Here is a 27651-nt window from a genome sequence, read left to right as displayed (position 1 = left end):
ACAACAAGGGAAGTAAATTGTTACTCGTCAGCAAATAACAGAAAAATACGGCAAAAAAATATAGAGGCAGAATCACCTTCCCCAGACGGACAGAACTTTGGTGACCTCCTGGAATTCCAGGCTTCCAGTGCAGATTCCCCGAGTCCACAGTGCCCACTTTGGGAAACTTGTGGTTTAAGCGATGTAATCGCACACTGCTCACTTTCAACAGATGCAATGGTTTTCCATTTCGCACATGAATTGACGGGGCCCATTTTTGAAGTTGTCTTCAGCAGGAGGCAGCAGCACACTTGATTATTTTCCAATACACTTATTCCCCGAGTCAGCTCTGTAAACTAACTCCAATAGTAAATTCATGGCATGGCTTGCTGTGCTTGGCTTAGAAGATAGTACTCTTGAGACATGAGGATGAGTTTCCATCAGTGTTTGGGCAAAACAAAACTCTCCCCTTAAGCTCCAACAGATGCGATCCTTTCAGAAAATCCCATAATACATAAGAAGTGGAGACTATTGCCCAAGCTACCAATGAACAGCAGATTGAAATTTACTAATTAGGCTTAGATTTGGAGCCTATACTTTCTATAATTTGGCGCTCGCTCTCCCATTATAGGGCCGAGTCCTGCCAAAGTATGCATTAATGTTTATCTGGGCCAATATTTATCCCTCAATCAACATCACTAAAAGAGATTGTCTGGTCATTATCACATTGCTGTGTGTGGGAGCTTGCTGTGCGCAAATTGGCTGCCGCGTTTCCCACCTTACAACAGTGACTACACTCCAAAAATCGCTTCATTGGCTGAAAACATCTGATGGCCATGAAAGGCGCTATAGAAATGCAAGTCTTTTTCTCTTTCTTTCAAACCGAGTGGGAAGAGTGGATATTGTCCATCAGAATGATCATCTCTTTTCGATCTCAGCCTGTGGATTAAACTGGTTTCAGAAAACTGGTACTCCTAAAATCATTTAGAAATTAGATCTCGCATTCCAATACCTTACTATGAATCACTGTCTCAGAGTGCCATGGTGAGCTGGTGTTGCCATGACTGCACTTTCGATAGGCCTATACCGTGTCGCCACCCCGAGCCCATCAGTGATTGATGTCCAACTTGCATCATCATCACCATCAACAGCACCTTCCAAACCTGTGACCTCTAACACCTAGAAGTTCAAGGGCAGCAGGCGCATGGGAACACCGCCACCTCCAAGTTTCCCTCCAAGTCACACACCATCCTGACTTGGAAATATATCGGCCGTTCCTTCATCGTTGCTGGGTCAAAATCCTGGAACTCCCTCCCTAACAGCGCAGTGGGAGCACCTTCACCACAAAGTTTCTCCGTGACCGCCAGAGCCAAGTCTAGATATCATCTGACTTCGCAATCTACATTATTAAACCCTGAATTTTATTGTCTAGTTGACAGCCTCATGGGCCTAACAGAAATAGAGCTGCAGTGTACTCCCATGATCCCCTGCAAATATTGACGCACTCCCATGATCCCCTGCAAATATTGACACACTCCCATGATCCTCTGCAAATATTGATACACTCCCAGGATCCCTTGCAAATATTGACACACTCCCAGGATATTATATGCAGGCTTGGTTCAGTTGATAGCACTCTTCCCTTTGAATCAAGAGGTTGTGGGTTCAAGCTCACAATCTAGACTAACATACCAGTGCAGTACTCGGGGAGTGCCATATTGTCAGAGGTGCCATCTTTCAGATGAAATGTTAAACCGAGGCTCTGTCTGTGGATTTTAAACATCACAAGGCACTGTTTGAAGATTAGTGGGTGATGTTGGTGTCCTGGCCAACATTCCTCCCTTTACAGAAACAGCAGAAACCCAGTCAGTGTACAGATCTCTCTCCCTGACGTAGAGGGGACTGAGACACTAGTCAGTGTACAGATCTCTCTCAGAGGTAGAGGGGACTGAGACACTAGTCAGTGTACAGATAGGCCACATTATTCGCATGCCTGACACAAGACTCCCAAAGCAAGCGCTCTACTCGGAACTCCTACACGACAGGCGGGCCCCAGGTGGGTAGAGGAAACGTTTCAAGGACACCCTCAAAGCCTCCTTGATGAAATGCAACATCCCCACCGACACCTGGGAGTCCCTGGCCAAAGACCGCCCTAAATGGAGGAAGTGCTTGAGTCTCATCGCCGAGAGCACGCAGAAAACAAGCGCAGGCAGCGGAAGGAGCGTGCGGCAAACCAGACTCCCCACCCACCCTTTCTTTCAACCACTGTCTGTCCCACCTGTGACAGAGACTGTAATTCCCGTATTGGATTGTACAGTCACCTGATAACTCACTTTTAGAGTGGAAGCAAGTCTTCCTTGATTTTGAGGGACTGCCTATGATAATGATGATGATCTCTCTGGGGTAGAGGGGACTGAGACACCAGTCAGTGTACAGATCTCTCCCTGAGAAATTTTTAACGGACTCCACCGTTATATGTTATGAAGAATTTCAGCTCCTTTATCCTTAGGTTTCATTTTATTATTGCAGTTGTTCTATGGTTGTAACATGTGACACACAATGTACCCTATAGTGTGCACGGTCTGGCATGCAGTGTGCACGGTCTAGATTAAAGTGTACAAAGGCAAAATACTGCGGATGCTGGAAATCTGAAATCTGAACAGAAAACGCTGAAAATACTCAGAAATTCAGGCCGCATCTGTAGGGAGAGAAACAGACTCAATGGCCAGGATTTTGTGATCAGCGGCAAAGTGACGTCGTCACTGTTGGAATGTGGGAAACACGGCAGCCAATGTGAGCACAGCAGGCTCCCACAAACAGCAATCTGATAATGACCCAGATAATCTAGTTTAGTAACGTCGATTGGGGATAAATATTGGTCAGGACACCGGGGAGAACGCCCCCCTGCTCTTCTTCAAAATAGTGGCCACGGGATCTTTTACGTCCACCTGAGAGGGCAGACGGGGCCTCGGTTTAACGTCTCATCCGAAAGACGGCACCTCCGACAGTGCAGCACTGGGAGTGTCGGCCTGGATTTACGTGCCCAAGTCTTGAACCCACAACCTTCATGACTCAGAGGCGAATGTGCTGCCCACAGAGCCACAGATTAAGATTCATTTGCTTGTGTGTTTTGTTTTTAAAAAAAATAGAAAGCGCAGCCTGTCTACATAACCAGATGTTCCTCGAATGAGGCTAGGAGCATTGCCCACAGTGCTAATTAGGAGCTGCCCCTTTGTTTCCTGCATGGGAAACACTCACCACCTGCTAAAGGTTGGAGCACAGTGACGGATTAGCATGTGGCAGGAGCATCCCTGAGGCTGTGCCTTCACCTTGCTCTCCCTGTCGCAGGGTAAATAGCCTGGCCCCGCATGCTAATGTCCTATCCCTTCCAACCACAGCCTATTGATCGGTTATGACGGGAGATAAAGACGTTGCAGGCAGGACTCCAGTGGAGTGTGTGAATCACTGAAGAGAGAGAGAGAGAGTGTTTGGCTGGAGCTGGTGCTGGTGCTGAAATCCACATTGCAGAGCAAACACTGGTGCAAATCTGCTGTGCTCGGCTTTGGAGATTTGTGTGTGTTTGTGTACGCAGTGCTTCCCAAGGATCAGATTGCAAATTGCAAATTTTTTGCAATCTAAATATTACCAAGAAGGAAAAAAAGAAAACATGATCGGATTAAACAGCGTGCCCACAAGCGAGAGTCTGCGCCCGCGGTCAGCGGCCGCTGCCCGCTACAACCGGGACTACCGCGGCGGGGACAACTTTCGCTACCGACCGCCGCAGCGCTCGAAATCCCTGGGCGCGCAGGGGGTGGCGAAACTCCACAACAAGCAGAAGGTAAGATCGGCGGAAAAGGATATTTGGGCAGCTCTCTTTATTTTTTCCCCCCTTCCTAATTAAACCAAATAGGTTGCACATTTTTTTTAAAGTGCCTTTTTAAAGGGGCGCAACTCGTCAGAGAAATTAAGGAAATTGGGAACTTATCGAGCACCAATCCACTCCAGTCTTTCTGTGTGTGAGTGTGTGTGAATGTGTGTAGTTTAAAACTCTGTGTGTGTGTGTGTAAATAATTAGGATTCCACAACCACTAGAGTCAGAATTTGGAAGCTTGAGGAAATTTGGAACTGTCAGAAGGGATTACGTTTCCGTCCCTTGCGCCAAATCATGTTGCGGGCGTTGAATCGGCGCAGTGGGGAGGGGCGCGCTGGTTCCAGGATGGCACCCAAGTGGGGAAAATCAGCCCCGGCGATCGTCAGTTTTGTTTTTTGCTGCATTGCAGCAGGGGGAAAAAAGAGTTGGAAGGGGTCAGTAACGGTGTAGGGACCCAGAGCTGGGAGTAGGTTGGAGCGCAGGGGAGCGGGCTAACTCCAATTCTGTGGGGAGCCTTTGCAATTTCCAATCTTTTTTTTATCTGCATTTTATATTTTCTCGGTTCCCAGAAAGCAGCACTGCACGCACGCAGGCAGCACAATGCAATCGTTCAAATGCTGGGCTTCACAGGGGAAGTAGTGTTTACAGGGAGCGAAGCCAGTGAACGTGATCTGCACCCTGAGATTCTGCCTGAGCCGGTCGGTGCATGCCATTTGCAATAAGAGTTATTTTTCTTTAAACTGTTGCTTCTGGTTGAGCTGATTGCACCGATCTCGACTTGTGGCATGAAAGATATATAGTAATGGCATTCTGCCACCCCAACACAATGGGCACACTGTGTTAATAATGCGCAAACTGCCTGGTTATTTGTAGCGAGCAAGCCCGTGAATTCGCGAGTGGCCACAGGTTGGGTGAGCTGCGTGAAGATGGCAGCTTGTGCTCAGCCTCCCCGTGATTCTCACACAGTTGCTGCATTTGTCTGGAACATAGAAGAATGAGAGGTGATCTGATTGAAACGTATAAGATTCTGAGGGGGCTGGACGGGATGGATGCAGAGAGGAAGTTTCCCCACCGTGGGGGAAATCTTGAACTCGGGGGCATAGTTTCAGATTAAGGGGGTCACCCATTTAAAACGGAGATGAGGAGGAATTTGTTCTCTCAGGGGGTCGTAAATCTTTGGAATTCTCTGCCCCTGAGAGCTGTGGAGGCTGGGTCATTGAATATATTTAAGGTGGAGATAGATTTTTGAACGATAAGGGAGTCAAGGGTTAGGGGGAGTGGGCAGGGAAGTGGAGCTGAGGCCAAGATCAGATCAGCCACGGTCTTATTGAATGGCGGAGCAGGCTCGAGGGGCCAAATGGCCGATTCCTGCTCCTATTTCTTATGTTCTTATCTTCACATTAACTGCCCATTAAACTCAGCACAGAAAGTTAATTTAGGAATCACCCTGTTAATGATAATGACTTGCCCAGCAACCTCCCCTTCTTAGAATATAAACAATTGTAAGTGTGGACTTTCATCCCTTCAGATTGTGAATTTTAGGAGATTTTTAAAAAAATGTCAAACATTTTCATTTTTTGATTTACTTATCCTTTCTATCTTTTTTTTCCTCTCTCTCTTAACCCAATCTTTCTTTCCTTCTCTTTATTTCTCTTATACCTGACTTGACATTGAATTCGCCCAGTCTACTTCACCCTCTGTTCCTTCAAGCGTCTTGTACCTACCGTGCTAATTTAAAATAAAATTCATTCACGGGATGTGGACGTTGCTGGCATGGCTGGGCATTTATTGGCCATCCCTAATTTCTCCTTGACAAATGGGTAACGAGCCATCTTCTTGGCACGGGGCAGGTAAGAGTCAACCACATTGCTGTATGCCACTAAAGAGTGCACAGTGACCCATGCAATGTTGCAAATGGTTGTCTGGGAGTTTACTGTGGTTCCACGAATTGGCCCGGCGTGGGTTATTTATTACATGCTCCCTTTAATTTGTCAACGATTGTCTATGGTTCCATTCACCATCTCGGACACTGGGACCAGCTCAAGTGTTTCACCCCGACAAGGGAGGAAGAAAAATTAGAGAGCAGCTCACCTTGGTCCTCATCCAATGGTGTACCAATTGAGCCACTAGTCACTGGCATGACTGGAGAAGAAAGTCAGGGATTTGTTATGTGAGGATATCAAGGGCTATCGAACAAAGGCAGGAGTTGAGGTACTGAGATGTTGAAATGAAGCCCTGTTCTTCGACAGCACCTCCCAGCCCGTGACCTCTACCGCCTAGAAGGTCAAGGGCAGCAGGCGCATGGGAACACCACCACCTCCACGTTCTCCTCCAAGTCACACACCATCCTGACTTGGGAAATATATCGGCCGTTCCTTCATCGTCGTTGGGTCACAATCCTGGAACTCCCTCCCCAACAGCACTGTGGGAGCACCTTCACCGCACGGGACTGCAGCGGTTCAAGAAGGCGGCTCACCACCACCTTCTCGGGGGCAATTAGGGATGGGCAATAAATGCCGGCCAATATTCTTCCCTCAACCAAGAAGAGATTAACTGGTCATTCATTCACTGGGCTGTGGCTGCCACATTTGCCTACATAACAACAGTCACTGTGTTCCCAATTATGTCACTATGAAGCACTTTGTTATGGTTTGATGTGATAAGGTGCTAAAGATAAACGGATAATAACCGCAGTGACTTTCCTCATGGCATCTCTCACTCTACACAAAGGGCGGTAGATGTCTGTCCCACAAAAGGCAACCAATACTCGCTCAATTAATAATTTAAAATCTGAGCTCGTTAGATTTTTCCTCGCCAAGGGTATTAAGGGTTAGGGACCTGGGGTGGCTGGATGGAGTTGAGGTACAGATCAGCCTTGATCTCATTGAATGGCGGAGCAGGCTTGAGTGGCTGAATGGCCCCCTCCCGTTCCTATGTTCCATCGGAAACTCTGTTTATGCATGTAAATTGGAGTTTATATCAACCTTTCTCCAAAGCAACAACAGGATAGCAGAAGTTGTGAGGGAATTCAACCCCATTGTGATTTATACACCAGATTTTACAGTGTGTGGAACTCCAGTGATATTGAATGTGAACTTTGGCCAGTTCTCTTTGATTGGTTCCCTCTATCTGGATGTGTCTGTTTTTGGGTTTGGGGATTTTCTGTTAACTGGGAGCCCAATAAAGCATGTATGACAAATTGGAGGCTATAATATATTAGGTGTCAAGTTATGTAGTTACTGTGTTGTGTTCAGTCGAATAAAAACATTGCTCGTTTTGCCAAAGGCTGTGTTGTTTCAGAGAGGGTGATTGACGCGTTTACTGTGAGAACGAGCCGAGAAAATAGCTGTTTATGTCAGAGAGTATTCCTGTGCATTTTTATAGAGGGGACCAATCAAAATGCATTAAAATCTCAAGGAGGGCCTTATTCAAGTGCTCCAATGAATTTGTCAAATTTCTGATGGAAGTCAGCGATCAGAAATGGAATATTTTTCATATAGTTTGGTCAGAGGTCAGCATTAAGCAGCATCCTGTCAGGTACAACAGGATTGGGCACCATGTAAAACTCCTTCCACTTTGCCCCATTAACAGAGGATGCCTTCCATTGTTCACTGTTTATAGTGACGTGCTGAACTTCTTTATACGCACGTTAACGATTTGGCTATAAATAGGAATATAGGAACAGGAGAATGCCGTTGAGCCCCTCGAGCCTGTTGCGCCATTCAATGACTGATCTGCGACCTAACTCCACACACCCGCCTTTGGCCCACATCCCTTAATAACTTTGGTTAATAAAAATCTATCAATCTCAGATTTAAAATTAACAATTGATCTAGCATCAATTGCAGTTTGCGGAGTAGAATTCCAAATTTCTACCACTCTTTGTAGAAGTGTTTCCTAATTTCACTTCCGTAAGGTCTGGCTCTAATTTTTAGACTCTGCCCCTGAGTCCTAGACTCCCCAACCAGTGGGAATAGCTCTTTATCGACTCTGCCTTAATATCTTGAAAACTTCAAGCAGATCACCCCTTAACCTTATAAATTCTAGGGAATACAACCCTAATCGAGGGTCAAATGGCCTACTCCTGCTCCTATTTCTTATGTTCTTAATTTGTGTCGTCGCTCCTCGTAAATTAACCCTTGAATCCGAGTATAATTCTAGTAAACCTACGCTGCACTCACTCCAAGACCAATATATCCTTCCTAAGGTGTGGAGCCCAGAACTGCTCACAGTGCTCCAGGTGTGGTCTAACCAGTGCTTTGTACAGCTGCAGCATAACTTCTACCCCCTTGTATTCTAGCCAACTAAATTATTAATCTCCGCCACAGAGTGAAACTTGGTACATTGCACAGCAGGCAATTTGGTGTTTGTTTGTGCCACATTTTGAGAGCTTTTTTACTGTGACCCACACCCAACTAGATTAAGAGTGCCCAACTAAGAATCCTTACAAAGACTGAAGACTGTTATGTCAGCAGTCGGGGCTGAATTCCAATCCCAGCCCTGGAGGTGAAAGGCCAGAGGTGAAAGGGGACAGTGCTAATCCACTGTGTCACCCGGTCCTCGGTGGGACCCTAGTTCAAGAAACCCAAAACAGACTGCCCCCTGGTGGTCAGTAAGTAACTACATATCATGTATCATGAGCACCTTGAGTCTCATTGCCGAGAGCATGCAGAAATCAAATGCAGGCAGCAGAAAGAGCGTGAAGCAAACCAGTCCCACCCACCCTTTCCCTCAACGACTATCTGTCCCACCTGTGACAGAGACTGTAATTCCCGTATTGGACTGTTCAGTCACCTAAGGACTCATTTTAAGAGTGGAAGCGAGTCTTCCTCGATTCCGAGGAACTGCCTATGCTGATGATATGTACCTCGAAATCAAGGAAGACTTGTTTCCACTCTAAACGTGAGTTCTCAGGTGACTGTACAGTCCAATACGGGAATTACAGTCTCTGTCACAGGTGGGACAGACAGTGGTTGAAGGAAAGGGTGGGTGGGGAGTCTGGTGTGCCACACGCTCTTTCCGCTGTCTGCGCTTGGTTTCTGTATGCTCTCGGCGACGAGACTCGAGGTGCTCAGCGCTCTCCCGGATGCTCTTCCTCCACTTAGGGCGGTCTTTGGCCTGGGACTCCCAGGTGTCGGTGGGGATGTTGCATTTTTATCAAGAAGGCTTTGAGGGTGTCCTTGAAACATTTCCTCTGCCCACCTGGGGCTCGCTTGCTGAGAAGGAGTTCCGAGTAGAGCGCTTGCTCTGGGAGTCTTGTGTTGGGCATGCGGACAATGTGGCCTGCCCAACGGAGCTGGTCGAGTGTGGTCAGTGCTTCGATGCTGGGGATGTTGGCTTGATCGAGGACGCTAACGATTTGGAGGATCTTGTGGAGACATAGGCTATATGCCATAATGGTGGCTCATTGGCATGTTCTATGATGATCTCCTTCACTCATGTCACTGGAGCATGAACTTATAAAATGAAGTATATTTCTGAGGTGTTCAGGAATCTGCAGGAAGGCCCTGTAGGAACTAATTTTAGACTGAACCCCTGACGAACATAAAGATTATTTATAGCAAGCCACGGGGCTGAGACGGGAATGCTGAGGGGGCTCAGTATAAGAAACTGAGGGGGCTCGATAAGGTAGATGCAGAGAAGATGTTCCCACTCGTGAGGGACTCTAGAACTAGGGGGCATAGTTTCAGAATAAGGGGGTCGCCCATTTAAAACGGAAATGAGGAGGAATTTCTTCTCTCAGAGGATCGTAAATCTGTGGAATTCTCTGCCCCAGAGAGCTGTGGAGGATGGGTCATTGAATATATTTAAGGCAGAGATAGACAGATTTTTGAACGATGAGGGAGTCAAAGGTTATGGGGAGCGGGCAGGGAAGTGGAGCTGAGTTCATGATCAGATCAGCAATGATATTATTGAATGGCGGAGCAGGCTCGAGGTGCTGAATGGCCGACTGCTGCTCCTATTTCTTATGTTCTTATAGGTTCAATAAGATCACGGCTGACCTCAACTCCACTTTCCCGCCCGATCTCTATATCCCTTGATTCCCTTAATATTGATCTCAGCCTTTGAAGGTACTCAATGATTCAGCATCCACATACTTTTAGGCAGAGAATTCCAAAGATTCACAACCCTCTGAGTGAAGTGATTCGTCCTCATCTCAGTCTCAGTTTGTCAGCGAGTTTCCTGTGTGCTTTCTGTAACAGTCGGGAGTGAAAAATGGCCCAGAATCCTGTGTAAGATTCGGTGATATTTTGCTCCATCAGAAGTGCCATTGATGCAGGAACTAATGGTAATGCAGAAAACCAATAGAATGAGGTTGTGAAGGAAACAAGTATAGAATCTGCTGGAGCAGTGTGTCGAAAGCACTTGTAAAATCTTTCAAAGGGACATTCTCCTTTGGATAGAGCGATAAGTTCACCAGCTTTATAAGCAGAGATCTACAAATGGTACAATCTTATCCTGGTTCATTTCTGTAAAAACAAACATTTATTAAAGGCTTAGTTAAATGTTTCCATGCAAACGTTACGACAATACTAAGACATTGCTTCTGCTGTGCATGCTGTTAGCAAGAATGATTGGATGAAGAAAGTCCTTCAGTCCTTAACATAAACTCAGCAGCCTGTGTTCTAACTCGCACCAAGTCCCGCTCACCCCTGTGCTCGCTGACCTACATTGGCACCCGGTTAAGCAACGCCTCGATTTCAAAATTCCCATCCTTGTTTTCAAATCCCTCTATGACCTCTCCCTTCCCTATCTCTGTAACATTCTCCAGCCCAGCAACCCCCCACCCCGAGATATCTGCGCTCCTCTAATTCTGCCCTCTCCAGCATCCCTGACTATAGTCGCTCAACCATTGGTGGCCGTGCCCCTAGCTCTGGAATTCCCTACCTAAACCTCTCCCCCTGAAGCTTCAACCCGCAACCTTCTGACTCTGGCATGAGAGAAAGAGAGAAGAAAGGCAGGCTTTCATTTCTATAGCGCCTATCACGACCCCAAAGGCATGTGGAAGCTGAATTGTTGAGCCTTCTTTCGCCCTTTTAAGACGCTCCTTAAAACCTCCCTCTTTGACCAAGCTTTTGGTCATCAGCCGTCATTTCTCCTTACATGGTTTGGTGTCAAATTTTTGTCTTATAATACTCCTGTGAATTGCCTTGGGATGTTTCATTACGTTAAAGGCGCTAGAAAGACACAGGTTGTTGTTGTTCTTTGACCTTATCCTTCCAGTACACCAACCCTACCATCTCCAAATGTAACATTAGCATTCGGTTATCAAGCAGACAGGATCTCCAGTTTAACATCTCATCTGACGGGCAGCGCCTCAGACAACACGGCCCTCCCTCGGTACTGCACTGAAGCGCCAGTCTGGGTTGCTCAACTCCTGGAGTGAAGCTTCAACCCGCAACCTTCCGACTCTGGCGTGAGAGCAAGAGAGAAGAAAGAAAGACTTGCATTTATATAGCGGCTATCACGGCCCCAGGACATCACAAAGCGCTTTACAGCCAATGACGTACTTTTTGAAGCGTGGTCGCTGTTGTAATGTGGGAAACGCGGCAGCCAGTTTGCGCACAGCAAGCTCCCACAAACAGCAATGTGATAATGACCCAGACAATCTGTTTTAGTTGTGTTGATTGAGGGATAACTATTGGCCAGGACACCAAGCTGGCACAATAAAGCTGTATAAAATTCTAATCTTGCAGGATCCTCTATATTTATCGTGACTCTTATTCCTTTCTCTCTCCATCTTTGTCTTTCTGCAGGTTTTGTACAGCTCCATAAAAAATGAAAAGTTACAGTGGACAATGTGAGTATGGAGCCCCTGTCTTGAGTACTTGCCACGTTATTTCACAAAATGGTTAATTTTTCTGTAATTCACAATCAGGAATAATCAGATGATATTGTAAATCTCACTTCAATTTCTGTATCTATTCTTGTACAGGGGGAGTGTTCCTGTCCTGGTGCAGGGGGAGTGTTCCTGTCCTGGTGCAGGGGGAGTGTTCCTGGTGCAGGGGGAGTGTCCTGGTGCAGGGGGAGTGTTCCTGTCCTGGTGCAGGGGGAGTGTCCCTGTCCTGGTGCAGGGGGAGTGTCCCTGTCCTGGTGCAGGGGGAGTGTTCCTGTCCTGGTGCAGGGGGAGTGTTCCTGTCCTGGTGCAGGGGGAGTGTCCTGGTGCAGGGGGAGTGTTCCTGTCCTGGTGCAGGGGGAGCGTCCTGGTGCAGGGGGAGTGTCCTGGTGCAGGGGGAGTGTTCCTGTCCTGGTGCAGGGGGAGTGTTCCTGTCCTGGTGCAGGGGGAGTGTTCCTGGTGCAGGGGGAGTGTTCCTGGTGCAGGGGGAGTGTCCTGGTGCAGGGGGAGTGTTCCTGTCCTGGTGCAGGGGGAGTGTCCCTGTCCTGGTGCAGGGGGAGTGTCCCTGTCCTGGTGCAGGGGGAGTGTTCCTGTCCTGGTGCAGGGGGAGTGTTCCTGTCCTGGTGCAGGGGGAGTGTCCTGGTGCAGGGGGAGTGTTCCTGTCCTGGTGCAGGGGGAGTGTTCCTGTCCTGGTGCAGGGGGAGCGTCCTGGTGCAGGGGGAGTGTCCTGGTGCAGGGGGTGTGTTCCTGTCCTGTCGCAGGGGGAGTGTTCCTGTCCTGTCGCAGGGGGAGTGTTCCTGTCCTGTCGCAGGGGGAGTGTTCCTGCCCTGGTGCAGGGGGAGTATTCCTGCCCTGGTGCAGGGGGAGTGTTCCTGTCCTGGTGCAGGGGGAGTGTCCTGGTGCAGGGGGAGTGTCCTGGTGCAGGGGGAGTGTTCCTGTCCTGGTGCAGGGGGAGTGTTCCTATCCTGGTGCAGGGGGAGTGTTCCTGTCCTGGTGCAGGGGGAGTGTCCTGGTGCAGGGGGAGTATCTTGGTGCAGGGGGTGTGTCCTGGTGCAGGGGGAGTGTCCCTATCCTGGTGCAGGGGGAGTGTCCTGGTGCAGGGGGAGTGTTCCTGTCCTGGTGCAGGGGGAGTGTCCTTATCCTGGAGCAGTGGTGGGGTTGAGTTGCAAATACTGACACACTCTCCAGGACAATCTCTCCCAACCTCTGAAATAACGTGCTGATAGGGAGAAAAATCTAGGCTCCAGAGCTCTGTGGACCATAAGCTCAGGACCTGCTACTACCCTGCCCCAGGCCGGCAGAAATCGGACAGCCTCCTGGACTCCTGCCAGTATAACTTGGTTCCTCCGGCCTTCACTGTCAGTACACTGGACTGTAACTGGCAGAAACACTTGTGCTGAATTCGTGATCATTCCCCATTGGCTGCTTTCTACCAGCCTGCAGAGCTTATCGGGAGCGATGGGTTTTGCTTCTTGCTAATTGCACTGGGTCTCCCTGCCCTCGTGATTGCTGCTGGATCTGATGGGTTTAAATGATGGTAGTAAATTAGCAATCACACACTAATTAGACGGATTACTGTCTTGCAAATTGGTACAGGTGGGAGATGAAGAGGTGGCTCTAAAGTCATGTCCTAAATAACTGAACTTACTGCCTTCCACTTGAGCTCTCTATATGGTCCGAGTCTCTGAGCCATACAGGAGGGCAGGTCCCAAAGCAAGCGCTCTACTTGGAACTCCTTCACGGCAAGCGATTCCCAGGTGGGCAGAGGAAATGTTTCAAGGACGCCCTCAAAGCCTCCTTGATAAAGTGCAGCATCCCCACCGACACCTGGGAATCCCTGGCCCAAGACCGCCCTGAGTGGAGGAAGTGCATCCGGGAGGGTGCTGAGCACCTCGAGTCTCGTCGCCGAGAGCATGCAGAAACCAAGCACAGGCAGCGGAAGGAGCGTGCAGCAAACCAGACTCCCCCACCCACCCTTTCCGTCAACCACTGTCTGTCCCACCTGTGTCAGAGACTGTAATTCCCGCATTGGACTGTACTCACTTTTAGAGTAGAAGCAAGTCTTCCTCGATTTTGAGGGACTGCCTATGATGATGACTTGAGCTCTGAACATGCTTGTGTAATCTGTTTGATTTGTAGATAGTGTATCTCCCATGGAATTGCTCACGGTGAGTCGGAGGATTGCGGTGTCTTAGGAACATTGCATCACAGAATCATAGAACGATGCAGCACAGAAGGAGGCCATTCGGCCCATCATGCCTGTTCCGGCTCTTTGGTAGAACAATCCATCTAGTCCTGCTCATTCCCCATAGCCCTGTATTTGTTTTCCTTCGAGTGTTTATCCAATTCTTTTGCAAGTTACTATCACCCTATCAGGCAGCACGTTCAAGATCGCAACTCGCCGTGTAAAAAAAAATGTTTCCTCATGTGGCCTCTGGTTCTTACGCTAATCACCTTAAATCTGTGTCCCCTGGTTACCGACCCTTCTGCCACTGGAAGTTGTCTCTCCTTATCTACTCTATCAAAACCTTTCATGATTTTGAACTCCTCCATCAAATCTCCTCTGAACCTTCTCTTGCTCTAAGGAGAACTAAAGTCCCACATTCCTGGAACCATTCTAGTGAATCTCCTCAGCATTCTCTTCCTGTATTAGCCTGCTGCTAAAGTGTAAGTAACATTAAACATTGTGTGAGTCCGTGCACGGGTCTATTAAGAGGCTGCAGAATTTGTGGCTCCAGTACTTTGTGCTGTTGCAAAGCTTGAACATTCCAAGATGTGCATCTTTGTTTCACTGTCCATCTTTCCCCCAAATCTGACTCAAACATTCTGCATAAGGCAGTGAGGGGCCGTTTGAATTGTGACAGATATTTGAGGTGTGATGGTCAGAAAATGTGCACCTATGTTCTAATGTCTCCTTCTTTTGTCAATCACCTTAACTCTGTATCCTCTGGTAACTGGTGTCAGCCGTGGCTCAGTGGGTAGCACTCTCACCTCTGGGTCAGAAGGTTGTGGGTTCATACCCCACCCCAGAGACTTGAGCACAAAAATCCAGACTGACGCTCCCAGTGCAATGCTGAGGGAGTGCTGCACTGTTGGAGGGTGCTGTCTTTCGGATGAGATGCTAAACCAAGGCCCCATCTGCTCTCTCAAGTGGATGTAAAAAAAAAATCCCATGGCACTATTTCAAAAAAGAGCAGTGGTGTCCTGACCAATATTTATCCTTCAATCAACATAACAAAAACAGATTATCTGGTCGTTATCACATTGCCGTTTGTGGGAGCTTGCTGTGCGCAAAATGACTGCCGCGTTTCCCACATTACAACAGTGACTACACTCCAAAAGTCCTTCATTGGTTGTAAAGTGCTTTGAGATGTCCGGTGGTTGTGAAAGGCGCTATATAAATGCAAGTCTTTTTTTTTCTTTGGCTCGGTCTAACGTTGTGTCTGATTTGTGCTCCTGTGAAGCACCTTGGGACGATTTATTATGTTAAAGGCGCTATATGAATACATGTTGTTGTTCAGCAGTTAGGTGTGGGCAGTTCAGTGCAAGTGTGAGTGGGGGGGGGGCGCGGGGGAACTGCGGCTGTTTTTGCGTCGATATACAAAGCGCGCACGTAACTGTACGTGTATCAAACCACTGGGTCTGTGCCGTTGCCCTCTGGGAGGGGGAAGCACATTGGCAAAAGGCCAATTTGGTGCCGAGGAGCCTGACGTTTTCTTGCCACCGACATCAATATTGTGTGAGCTGCGAGTTTCAGCGGCTGCTGAGATCGGGTGCTTGAGCTCGCCCGCTGGCTGTCGATTGATGGAGCTGACGTTGATATGAACGGGTAGAAGCACGGTCAGCCTTCAAATGAGATGCGCAGCTCAGCCCAGTCAGGCGTCTGCTGCGTGAGCAGGTTTAATGGCAGGTGTATCAATCACTTGACTGCGTCTTAAAGCTGCTGGGCAGGGCCATTTTATTTCGCTGTGATTAAAAAGAAAAGTCCAATTGTGATTTCTGGGATTTTGACCCAGCGGGGAGATTTGCCCATTATTCTGCAAAAACTGTCAACTGGTAACCTTGCCAACGAGACACCCGTGAGAGCGAGGTTAGCAATTTGCTGTTCAATCTGACACTGGACGCAGCAACAAACAGGGGCTGGGGAGGGGAGGGACAATCTCCGCTCTCGCATCCAGTGCTGTTCTGTCAGATGCCACACTTCGCAGTGTCAAAAGCACAAGATAAAAAGAAAACCAGCCATTTTTCTGTCGGTTTCTCTGCCCTGGAGCACACTCCGCAAAGTCAGGAGCCAAGTACCTCCCGATGGGTAGGTGCTTCCTGCAGCAGTTAGCCTCAGAGGAAATGTATTCCCACCCCCCCCCCCCCCCCGGCCCCCCACATTGTACTTGCCTTAAAGGGGCAGGCCATGTTAATTATGCCTCCATTTTAGGGGCTGAACATCGCAACTATGCACCAGACCTCAATGTTTTTATTCATTCCTGGGATGTGGGCGTCGCCGGCAAGACCGGCATTTATTGCCCATCCCTAATTGCCCCTTGAGAAGGTGATGGTGAGCCGCCTTCTTGAACCGCTGCGGTCCGTATGGTGAAGGTGATCCCACAGTGCTGTTGGGGAGGGAGTTCCAGGATTGTGACCCAGCGACGCTGAAGGAACGGCCGATATATTTCAAAGTCAGGATGGTGTGTGACTGGGAGGGGAACGTGGAGGTGGTGGTGTTCCCATTCACCTGCTGCCCTTGTCCTTCTAAGCGGTAGAGGTCGCGGGTTTGGGAGGTGCTGCCAAAGAAGCCTTGGCGTGTTGCTGCAGTGCATCTTGTAGATGGTGCACACTGCAGCCACGGTGCGCCGGTGGTGGAGGGAGTGGGTGATTAAGGTGGGAGATGGGGGGGCCAATCAAGCGGGCTGCTTTGTCCTGGATGGTGTCGAGCTTTGTGAGTGTTGCTGGAGCTGCACTCATCCAGGCAAGTGGAGAGTATTCCATCACACTCCTGACTTGTGCCGTGTAGATGGTGGAAAGGCTTTGGGGAGTCAGGAGTTGAGTCACTCGCTGCAGAATACCCAGCCTCTGACCTGCTCTTGTAGTCACAGTATTTAGTTGGCTGGTCCAGTTAAGTTTCTGATCAATGGTGAGCCCCCAGGATGTTGATGGTGGAGGATTTGGTGATGGTAATGCCGTTGAATATCACCCATAAGCAGTGCCACAGGGGAGCAGCTAGGCTACTGTAAGAAGCCTCTGCTTCTAGCTTTGGTTTTTCACCAACGATAGCGCGGCACCATTCTGATTCATTTCTGATTCTCGGTTACATTTCACCAAATTGGCTGTCGCATTTCACACATTACAACAGTGACTACACTCCAAAAGTACTTCATTGGCTGTAAGGCAATTTGAGACGTCCAGTGGTCATGAAAGGTGCTATATAATGCAAGTCTTTCTTTTCTTTGTAATTGGCAACCCGTGTTGTTTCAGTAGCAGTCAGTCTCCTCTTGACCAATGTTCTTGGCGCCCAGTTGCGGCTGCTAATTGGTGATTAATATTGGTGCGCAACTTTTCTCCATTTTCAAATGAGTGATAGCGGTCCACTTCTCACCTGTAAAAACATCTGGATTGTTGGCACAAACACTTTTATACTGAGCCCCATAGAGAGCGAACACCCAGGACTGGCTCCTTACATTTGTACTGCTAAAACCCACCTCCTTATCCCAGGAGTAGATTCAGGTTCTGTGGATCAGTGATCCCAGGGCTCCATATTTCCTTCTGTCTTTTTATTATTCATTCACGAGATGTGAACGTTGCTGGCAAGGCCAGCATTTATTGAACCGCGGCAATCCGTATGCTGACTTTGTCACAACTGAGTGTCCCGCTGGGCCATTTCAAAGACAACCACATTGCTGTGGGTCTGGAGTCACATATAGGCCAGACCGGGTAAAGACAACAGATTTCTTCCATGAAGGACATCAATGAACCAGATGAGTTTTACGATAATTCAGTAGTTTCAAGGTCACCTTTTACTAAAACTAGCTTTTTAATCCCCAATTCATTTAATTAACTGAACTTATATTCATCAGCTGCCATGGTGGGATTTGAACTCAAGTCTCTGGATCATTAGTCCAGTAACATAACCACTATGCTACCATTCCCGATCACCCACACCTTCTTACCCAGGAGTATTTAGAAACATAGAAACCTAGAAAATAGGTGCAGGAGCAGAGCATTCAGCCTGTCGAGCCTGCACCACCAGTCAATAAGATCATGGCTGATCATTCACCTCAGTACCCCTTTCCTGCTTTCTCTCCATACCCCTTGATCCCTTTAGCCGTAAGGTCCATATCTAACTCCCTCATGAATATATATAACGAACTGGCATCAATAACTCTTTGCGGTAGAGAATTCCACAGGTTAACAACTCTCTGAGTGAATAAATTTCTCCTCATCTCGCAAGAACATCCTTCCTCAGATTAGGAGACCAAAACTGAACATAATATTCCAGGTGAGGCCTCACTAAGGCCCTGTACAACTGAAGTAAGACCTCCCTGCTCCTATACTCAAATCCCCTAGCTATGAAAGCCAACATGTCTTTTGCCTTCTTCACCGCCTGCTGTACCTGCATGCCAACTTTCAATGACTGATGTACCATGGCACCCAGGTCTCATTGCACCTCCCCTTTTCCTAATCTGCCACCATTCAGATAATATTCTGCCGCCTTGTTTTTGCCACCAAAGTGGATAACCTCACATTTATCCCACATTATACTGATTCTGCCATGCATTTGCCCACTCACCTAATCTGACCAAGTCACCCTGCAGCCTCTTAGCATTCTCCTCACAACTCACACCACCACCCAGCTTAGTGTCATCTGCAAACTTGGAGATATTACACTCAATTCCTTCATCCAAATCATTAATGTATATTGTAAAGAGCTGGGGTCCCAGCACTGAGCCCTGCGGCACTCCACTAGTCACTGCCTGCCATTCTGAAAAGGACCCGTTTATCCCAACTCTCTGCTTCCTGTCTGCCAACCAGTTCTCTATCCACGTCAATACATTACCCCCAATATCATGTGCTTTAATTTTGCACACCAATCTCTTGTGTTGGGCCTTGTCAAAAGCCTTTTGAAAGTCCAAATACACCACATCCACTGGTTCTCCCTTGTCCACTCTACTAGTTACATCCTCAAAAAATTCTAGAAGATTTGTCAAGCATGATTTTCCTTTCATAAATCCATGTTGACTTGGACCGATCCTGTCACTGCTTTCCAAATCGCTGCTATTTCATCTTCAATAATTGATTCCAACATTTTCCCCACTACTGATGTCAGGATAACCGGTCTATAATTCCCTGTTTTCTCTCTCCCTCCTTTTTTAAAAAGTGGTGTTACATTAGCTACCCTCCAGTCCATAGGAACTGATCCAGAGTCGATAGACTGTTGGAAAATGATCACCAATGCGTCTACTATTTCTAGGGCCACTTCCTTAAGTACTCTGCGGTGTAGATTATGGCCCTGGGAATTTATCGGCCTTCAATCCCATCAATTTCCTTAACACAGTTTCCTGACTAATAAGGATTTCTTTCAGTTCCTCCTTCTCGCTAGATCCTCGGTCCCCTAGTATTTCTGGAAGATTATTTGTGTCTTCCTTAGTGAAGACAGAACCAAAGTATTTGTTCAGTTGGTCTGCCATTTCTTTGTTCCTCATTATAAATCCACCTGATTCTAACTGCAAGGGATCTATGTTTGTCTTCACTAATCTTTTTCTCTTCACATACCTATAGAAGCTTTTGCAGTCAGTTTTTATGTTCCCAGCAAGCTTCCTCTCATACTCTATTTTCCCCCTCCTAATTAAGCCCTTTGTCCTCCTCTTCTGAATTCTAAATTTCTTCCAATCCTCAGGTTTGCTGCTTTTTCTGGCCAATTTATATGCCTCTTCCTTGGATTTAACACTATCCTTAAATTTCCCTTGTTAGCCACGGTTGAGCCACCTTCCCAATTTAGGTTTTTTACTCCAGACAGGGATGTACAATTGCTGAAGTTCATCCATGTGATCTTTAAATGTTTGCCATTGCCTATCCACCGTCAACCCTTTAATTATCATTTGCCAGTCTATTCTAGTCAATTCACGTCTCATACCATCGAAGTTAACTTTCCTTAAGTTCAGGACCCTAGTCTCTGAATTAACTATGTCACTCTCCATCTTAATAAAGAATTCTACCATATTATGGTCACACCTCCCCAAGTGGCCTCGCACAAGATTGCTAATTAGTCCCTTCTCATTACACATCATCCAGTCTACGATGGCCAGCCCTCTAGTTGGTTCCTCGAAATATTGGTCCAGAAAACCATCCCTAATACACTCCAGGAAATCCTCCTTCACCTTATTGCTACCAGTTTGGTTAGCCCAATCTATATGTAGATTAAAGTCGCCCATGATAACTGCTGTACCTTTATTGCACGCATCCCTAATTTCCTGTTTGATGCTGTCCCCAACCTCACTGCTACTGTTTGGTGGTCTGTACACAACTCCCACTAATGTTTTCTGCCCCTTGGTATTCCGCAGCTCTACCCATACAGATTCCACATTATCCAAGCTAATGTCCTTCCTTACTATTGTCTTAATTTCCTCTTTAACCAGCAATGCCACCCGACCTCCTTTTCCTTTCTGTCTATCCTTCCTGCATGTTGAATACCCCTGGATGTTGAGTTCCCAGCCTCGGTCACCCTGGAGCCATGTCTCTGTAATCCCAGTTATATCATATTCATTAATAGCTGCCTGCGCCGTTAATTCGTCCACCTTATTACGAATACTCCTTGCATTGAGGTACAGAGCCTTCAGGCTTGTCTTTTTAACACACTTTGCTCCTTTAGAATTTTGCTGTAATGTATAGATTACTTCCCCATAAACTCCAATGCCAGCTGAGAGTTGCGAGGTTGGATGACTAACATATTATACACACTAATCCCTGTAATGTCCATCTTGAGTCAGAAGGTTCTGGGTCCAAACCCCACTCCTTGACCTGAGCACATAATCTAGCCTGAACTTCGGCATTGTGTCACATGATTTTGTGTCAACTGTGGCTCAGTGGGTAGCACTCTTGCCTCTGAGTCAGAAGGTTGTGGGTTCAAATCCCACTCCAGAAATATTTAGTACACACTCCAGTACAGCACTGAGGGGGTGCTGCACTGTCTGCTCTCTCAGTTGGACATAGAAGATCCTGTGGAATTATTCGAAGAAGAGTAGTAAAGTTTCTCCCCGGTGTCCTGGCCAGTATTTATATCTCAACCAACATCACTTAAAACTGAGAGTCTGTTTGTGGGAGCTTGCTGTGCGCAAATTGGCTGCCACATTTCCCAAATTACAACAGTGACTACACTTCAAAAAGTATTTCATTGGCTGTAAAATGCTTTGGGACATCCTGAGGTTGTGAAAGGCGCTATAGAAATGCAAGTCTTTCTGTTTTTTGCATCTAACTTTTACTGTACCTGACCTGTTGGTGCTTGGTGTTGTCACCGAGTACGTGTTCCATTTCCCAGCGGTAGCTTCCCTCACTTTGATGAGCACGGTTGTCAAAATATTTAAAATAAAAGCTCTTTAAGGCTCGTAAACCACTCAAGGCTTGCTCTTGTGTCTCCCGTGTCCCTGGAGCAGGCGCCCAGCTGTCTTATTGTTTTCCACATCATAAAACTGCTGACGATACAAAGATGGGAGGAAAAGTAATGTGTGAGGAGGACACAAAAAATCTGCAAAAGGACATAGACAGGCTAAGTGAGTGGGCAAAAATTTGGCAGATGGAGTATAATGTTAGAAAGTGTGAGGTCATGCATGCACTTTGGCAGAAAAAAAAACAAAGAGCAAGTTATTATTTAAATGGAGAAAGATTGCAAAGTGCCGCAGTACAGCGGGACCTGGGGGTACTTGTGCATGAAACATGAAAAGATAGTATGCAGGTACAGCAAGTGATCAGGAAGGCCAATGGAATCTTGGCCTTTATTGCAAAGGGGATGGAGCAAAAACACAGAGAAGTCTTGTTACAGTTATACAGGGTATTGGTGAGGCCACACCTGGAATACTGCGTGCAGTTTTGGTTTCCATATTTACGAAAGGATATACTTGCTTTGGAGGCAGTTCAGAGAAGGTTCACTAGGTCGATTCCAGGGATGAGGGGGTTCACTTATGAGGAAAGGTTGAGGAGGTTGGGCCTCTATTCATTGGAATTCAGAAGAATGAGAGATTATCTTATCGCAACGTATAAGATTATGATGGGGCTTGACATGGTGGATGCAGAGAGGATGTTTCCACTGATAGGGGAGACTAGAACTAGGGGACATAATCTTAGAATAAAGGGCCGCCCATTTCCGCCCATTTAAAACTGCGATGAGCAGGAATTTCTTCTCTCAGAGGGTTGTAAATCTGTGGAATTTTCTGCCTCAGAGAGTTGTGGAAGCTGGGACATTGAATAAATTTAAGACAGAGATAGACAGTTTCTTAACCGATAAGGGAATAAGGGGTTATGGGGAGCGGGCAGTATAGTGGACCTGAGTCCATGATGGGATCAGCCAAGATCGTATTAAATGGTGGAGCAGGCTCGAAGGGCCATATGGCCTACTCCTGCTCCTATTTCTTATGTTCTTATGTCCTTAAAGCCTTCCCACCTTATTTCAGCCATTCAGTCATCTAGTGCAGCGGTGTCATGCGCAATGATCTCATTCCTTTTCACGGCTCCGTCCTGTGGTTTTAACCTCTGGAATTTTAACAAAGACACCAACCTCCGCGAGCCTGGCCTGCTCGGACATTCTGAAGCCTGTGTTGCCACGGTGACTGGGAGCTGCAAGCTGTGGACTGTGATTAGCAGCTGCTGAGCGGAGAATATTAACGCAGAAAAATAATTTATTGCCGAATAATAAGTATTGGCGAAACGAATGTCATTAGTACCCACTGCTTAGTGATCGATAAATTAGTCAACTGATTATGTTGGCCTTGGCTCCTGAAGGAAGTATCGATGGCATTTCAGATTGCGTTCTGTACTGACGTAGGAAAACATGCTTCATCGGATGATGTAGCACAGATGGAGGCCATTCGGCCCATCATGCCTGTGCCGGTTCTTTGGTAGAGCGATCCAATTAGCTGCACTCGCCCTGGTCTTTCCCCATAGCCCTGCCAATTTACCCCCTTTAGGTATTTATCCAATGACCTTTCGAAAGTTACTATTGAATCTGCTTCCAGTGCAGTCAAGGTTGTAACAACCCGCTGCGTTCAAAAAAAAATTCTCCTCATCTCCCCTCTGGGTCTTTTGCAAATTACCTTAAATCTGTGTCCTCTGGTTACCGACCCTCCTGCCAGTGAATGCAGTTTCTCCCGATTTACTCTCTCCGCAATTTTGTACACCCCTATTCAATCTCCTCGGAACCTTCGATGCTCAAAGGAGAACAATCCCGGCTTGCCCAGTCTCTCCGCATAACTCAAGTCCCTGGTGCCACTGTGCTAAACTGAAGGTTGTGGGTTCAAGTCCCACTCCAGGGACCTGAGCACATCAATCTAGGCTGACACTCCAGTGCAGTGCTGAGGGAGTGTTGCATTGTCGGAGGTGCCGTCTTTCGGGTGAGACGTTAAACCGAGGCCCCGTCTGCTCTCTCAACCGGACGTAAAAGATCTCATGGCCCTATTTTGAAGAAGAGCAGGTGAGTTATCCCCGGTGTTCTGGCAATATTTATCTCTCAATCAACATAACAAAAAAACAGATTTTCTGGTCGTTATCACATTGCTAAGAACATAAGAAATAGGAGTAGGAGTCGGCCATACGGCCCCTTGAGCCTGCTCCGCCATTTAATACTATCATGGCTGATCCGATCGTGGACTCAGGTCCACTTCCCTGTCCGCTCCCCATAACCCCTTATTCCCTTATCGATTAAGAAACTGTCGATCTCTGTCTTAAATTTATTCAATGACCCAGCTTCCACAGTGCTCTGAGGCAGTGAATTCCACATATTTACAACTCTCTGAGAGAAGAAATTTCTCCTCATCTTAGTTTTAAATGGGTGGCCCCTTATTCCAAGATTATGCCCCCTAGTTTTAGTCTCCCCATCAGTGGAAACATCCTCTCTGCATCCACCTTGTCAAGAACCCTCATAATCTTATACATTTCGATAAGATCGTTTCATTGTTCTGAATTCCAATGAGTAGAGGCCCAAACTACTCAACCTTTCCTCATAAGTCAACCCCCTCATCTCTGGAATCAACCTAGTGAACCTTCCCTGAACAACCTCCAAAGCAAGTATATCTTTTCTTAAATATGGAAAACAAAACTGTACGCAGTATTCTAGGTGTGGCCTCACCAATACCCTGTATAACTGTATTGCTGTTAGTGGGAGCTTGCTGTGCACAAATTGGCTGCTGTGTTTCCTACACTACAACAGCGAGTACATTCCAAAAGTACTTATCTGGCTCTAGATTTTTTGAGGATGTAACTAGTAGAGTGGACAAGAGGGAGCCAGTGGATGTGGTGTATTTAGACTTTCAAAAGGCTGTTGGCAAGGTCCCAAACAAGAAATTAGTGTGCAAAATTAAAGCACATTGGGGGTTATGTACTGACGTGGATAGAGAACTGGTTGGCAAGCAGGAAGCAGAGAGTAGGAATAAACGGATCCTTTTCAGAATGGCAGGCAGTGACTAATGGGGTGCCTCAGGGCTCAGTGCTGGGGACCCCAGCTATTTTACAATATACATTAATGATTTAGACGAAGGAATTGAATGTAATATCTCCAAGTTTGCAGATGACACTAAGCTGGGTGGCAGTGTGAGCTGTGAGGAGGATGCTAAGAGGCTGCAGGGTGACTTGGACAGGTTAGGTGAGTGGGCAAATGCATGGCAGATGCAGTATAATGTAGATAAATGTGAGGTTATCCACTTTGGTGATAAAAACAGGAGGGCTGATTATTATCTGAATGGTGACAGATTGGTAAAGGGGGAGGTGCAACGAGACCTGGGTGTCATGGTACATCAGTCATTGAAGGTTGGCATACAGGTGCAGCAGGCGGTGAAGAAGGCAAATGGCATGTTGGCCTTCATAGCTAGGGGATTTGAGTATAGGAGCAGGGAGGTCTTACTACAATTATACAGGACCTTGGTAAGGCCACACCTTAAGTATTGTGTACAGTTTTGGTCTCCTAATCTGAGGAAGGACATTCTTGCTATTGAGGGAGTGCAGCAAACGTTCACCAGACTGATTCCCGGGATGACAGGGCTGACATGAAGAAAGACTGGATCGACTAGGCTTGTATTCAATGGAATTTAGACGAATGAGAGGGGACCTCATCGAAACATATAAAATTCTGATGGGATTGGACAGGTTAGATGCAGGAAGAATGTTCCCGATGTCGGGGAAGTCCAGAACCAGGGGTCACAGTCTAAGGATAAGGGGTAAGCCATATAGGACCGAGATGAGGAGAAACTTCTTCACTCAGAGAATTGTGAACCTGTGGAATTCTCTACCACAGAAAGTTGTTGGGGCCAGTTCGTTAGATATATTCAAAAGGGAGTTAGATGTGGCCCTTACGGCTAAAGGGATCAAGGGGTATGGAGAGAAAAAAGGAATGGGGTACTGAGGTGATGATCAACCATGATCATATTAAATGGTGGTGTAGGCTCGAAGGGCTGAATGGCCTACTCCTGCACCTATTTTCTATGTTTCTATGTTTCTAGAGCGCTTTGAGATGCCCAGTGGTCGTAAAAGGTGCTATATAAATCCAAGTCTTTTTAAAAACCAAAAGCAAAGATACTGCGGATGCTGGAAATCTGAAATAAAAACAGGAAACGTTGGAGATGTTCAGCGGGTCAGGCAACATCTGTGGAGAGAGCGACAAAGTTAATGTTTCAGGTCAACTCTTCCCTGATGGTGTAGTTAAGCAACTCTTTGACATAACTCCAGAATTAGACGTGTCTTGCTGTAAGTCAGTAGATCATGTATTAGCCATTACGTAAACACTCATAACCTCTGGGAGATGGAAGGCACAGATTGTGATTTTAATAATTAGCAGTTCACCTAACGGTGAATACCCTGGAGTCTCCAAAGCAATGTGTGGGAGGCAGAGTGGGGTGTATATATAGTGTAGCTTGTTTAGTTCATGTTTTTTTCCGACGGTTGTTTTGGAATTTAATCAGATTTTCCGGTGATTCCTGCTCTCAAACGCCTTGGGATGTTTTGCTACGTTAAGTGCAGGTTGTTTGTGTGCCGCTCAAAGTGTTTGATGTTTCAGAGAAAGCTAACTCATCCCTACAGTGCAGCCAATGAGGTGACTTGGGTCTTGCAATGTAATTCCGTCCCTCGAGCCTGCTCCGCCATTCAATGAGATCACAGCTGATCTTCTACTTCAACTCTACTTTCCTGCATTGTCCCCGATTCCCTTAATATCCAAAAATCTATCACTCTCTGTCTTGAATGTACTCAAAGACTGAGCCTTCACAGCCCTCTGGGGCAGAGAATTCCAAAGATTCACCACCTTCTGAGTGAAGAAGTTTCTCCTCATCTCATTCCTAAATAGCCGACCCCTTATCCAGAGATGGTGAGCTCTGGTTCTAGACTCCCCAACCAGGGGAAACATCCTCCCTAGTACAACAGGGTAGTGTTATCAGAGCAAGAGAAAGTACAGTTTGTGTTCTCTTTTGAATTAATGCTGTGTACATAAGACCATAAGAACATAAGAAATAGGAGCAGGAGTAGGCTATTTGGCCCCTCGAGCCTGCTCCGCCATTCAATAAGATCATGGTTGATCATGGACTCAGCTCCACTTCCCTGCACGCTCCCCATAATTCTTTACTCCCTTATTGCTCAAAAATCTGTCTATCTCCACCTTAAATATATTCAATGACCTAGCCTCCACAGCTCTCTGGGGCAGAGAATTCCTTAGATTTACAACCCTCTGAGAGAAGAAATTTTTTCTCATCTCGGTTTTAAATGGACAGCCCCTTATTCTGAGACTATGTCCCCTAGTTTTAGTTTCTCCTATGAGTGGAAATATCCTCTCTGCATCCAACTTGTCGATATGTTTCAATAAGATCACCTCTCATTCTTCTGAACTCCAATGTGTATAGGCCCAACTCAAGCTATCCTCATAAGTCAACCCCGTTATCTCTGGAATCAAGCTAGTGAACCTTCTCTGAACAGCCTCCAGTGCAAGTATATCCTTCCTTAAATACAGAGCCAAAAACTGTACGCAGTACTCCAGGTGTGGCCTCACCAATATCCTGTACAGTTGTAGCAGGACTTTTCTGCTTTTATACTCTATCCCCCTTGCAATAAAGGCCAACATTCCATTTGCCTTCCTGATTACTTGCTGTACCTGCATATTAACTTTTTGTGTTTCATGCACAAGTACCCCCAGGTCTCTCTTTACTGCAACAATCCCCCGCCAAAGTGGATAACTTCATATTTTCACACATTATACTGCATCTGCCAAATTTTTGCCCACTCACTTAGCCTGTCTATACTCCTTTGCAGATTTTTTGTGTCCTCCTCACAATTTGTTCTCCCACCCATCTTTGAATCATCAGCAAACTTGGCTACATTACACTAGGTCCCTTTATCCAAGTCATTAATATAGATTGTAAATAGTTGAGGAAACCCAGCACCGATCCCTGCGGCACCCCACTGTTTGCCATCCGGAAAATGACCCGTTTATCCCGACTCTCTGTTTCTGTTAGTTAGCCAATCCTCTATCCATGCGAATATATTAGCCCCGACCCCGTGAGCTTTTATCTTGTGCAGTAACCTTTTATGTGGCACCTTATCGAATGCCTTCTGGAAATCCAAATACACCACATCCACTGGTTCCCCCTTTATCCATCCTGCTCGTTACATCCTCAAAGAACTCCAGCAAATTTGTCAAACATGATTTCCCTTTCATAAAACCATGCTGACTCTGCTTGATTGAATCTTGCTTTTCCAAATGTCCTGCTACTGCTTCCTTAATAATGGA

General features: G+C 46.8%; 1 protein-coding gene across 1 annotated transcript in view; it reads left to right on the top strand.

Annotated features, from left to right (window-relative positions):
• The window catches only part of LOC139234674 (PH and SEC7 domain-containing protein 1-like), a 162681-nt gene that overhangs the window by 116554 nt on the left and 18476 nt on the right, over positions 1-27651 (top strand). The window contains exon 11 of the mRNA XM_070865353.1: positions 11608-11651. Within this exon, the coding sequence (XP_070721454.1) occupies positions 11608-11651 (44 nt within the window). The remainder of the gene's footprint in view (positions 1-11607; positions 11652-27651) is intronic.

The sequence above is a fragment of the Pristiophorus japonicus genome, chromosome 22 (genome assembly GCF_044704955.1).
Source record: "Pristiophorus japonicus isolate sPriJap1 chromosome 22, sPriJap1.hap1, whole genome shotgun sequence".
Classification (NCBI taxonomy): domain Eukaryota; kingdom Metazoa; phylum Chordata; class Chondrichthyes; family Pristiophoridae; genus Pristiophorus; species Pristiophorus japonicus.
The sequence above is the reverse complement of the archived record's forward strand: the minus strand, read 5'-3'. Positions and strand labels throughout refer to the sequence as shown.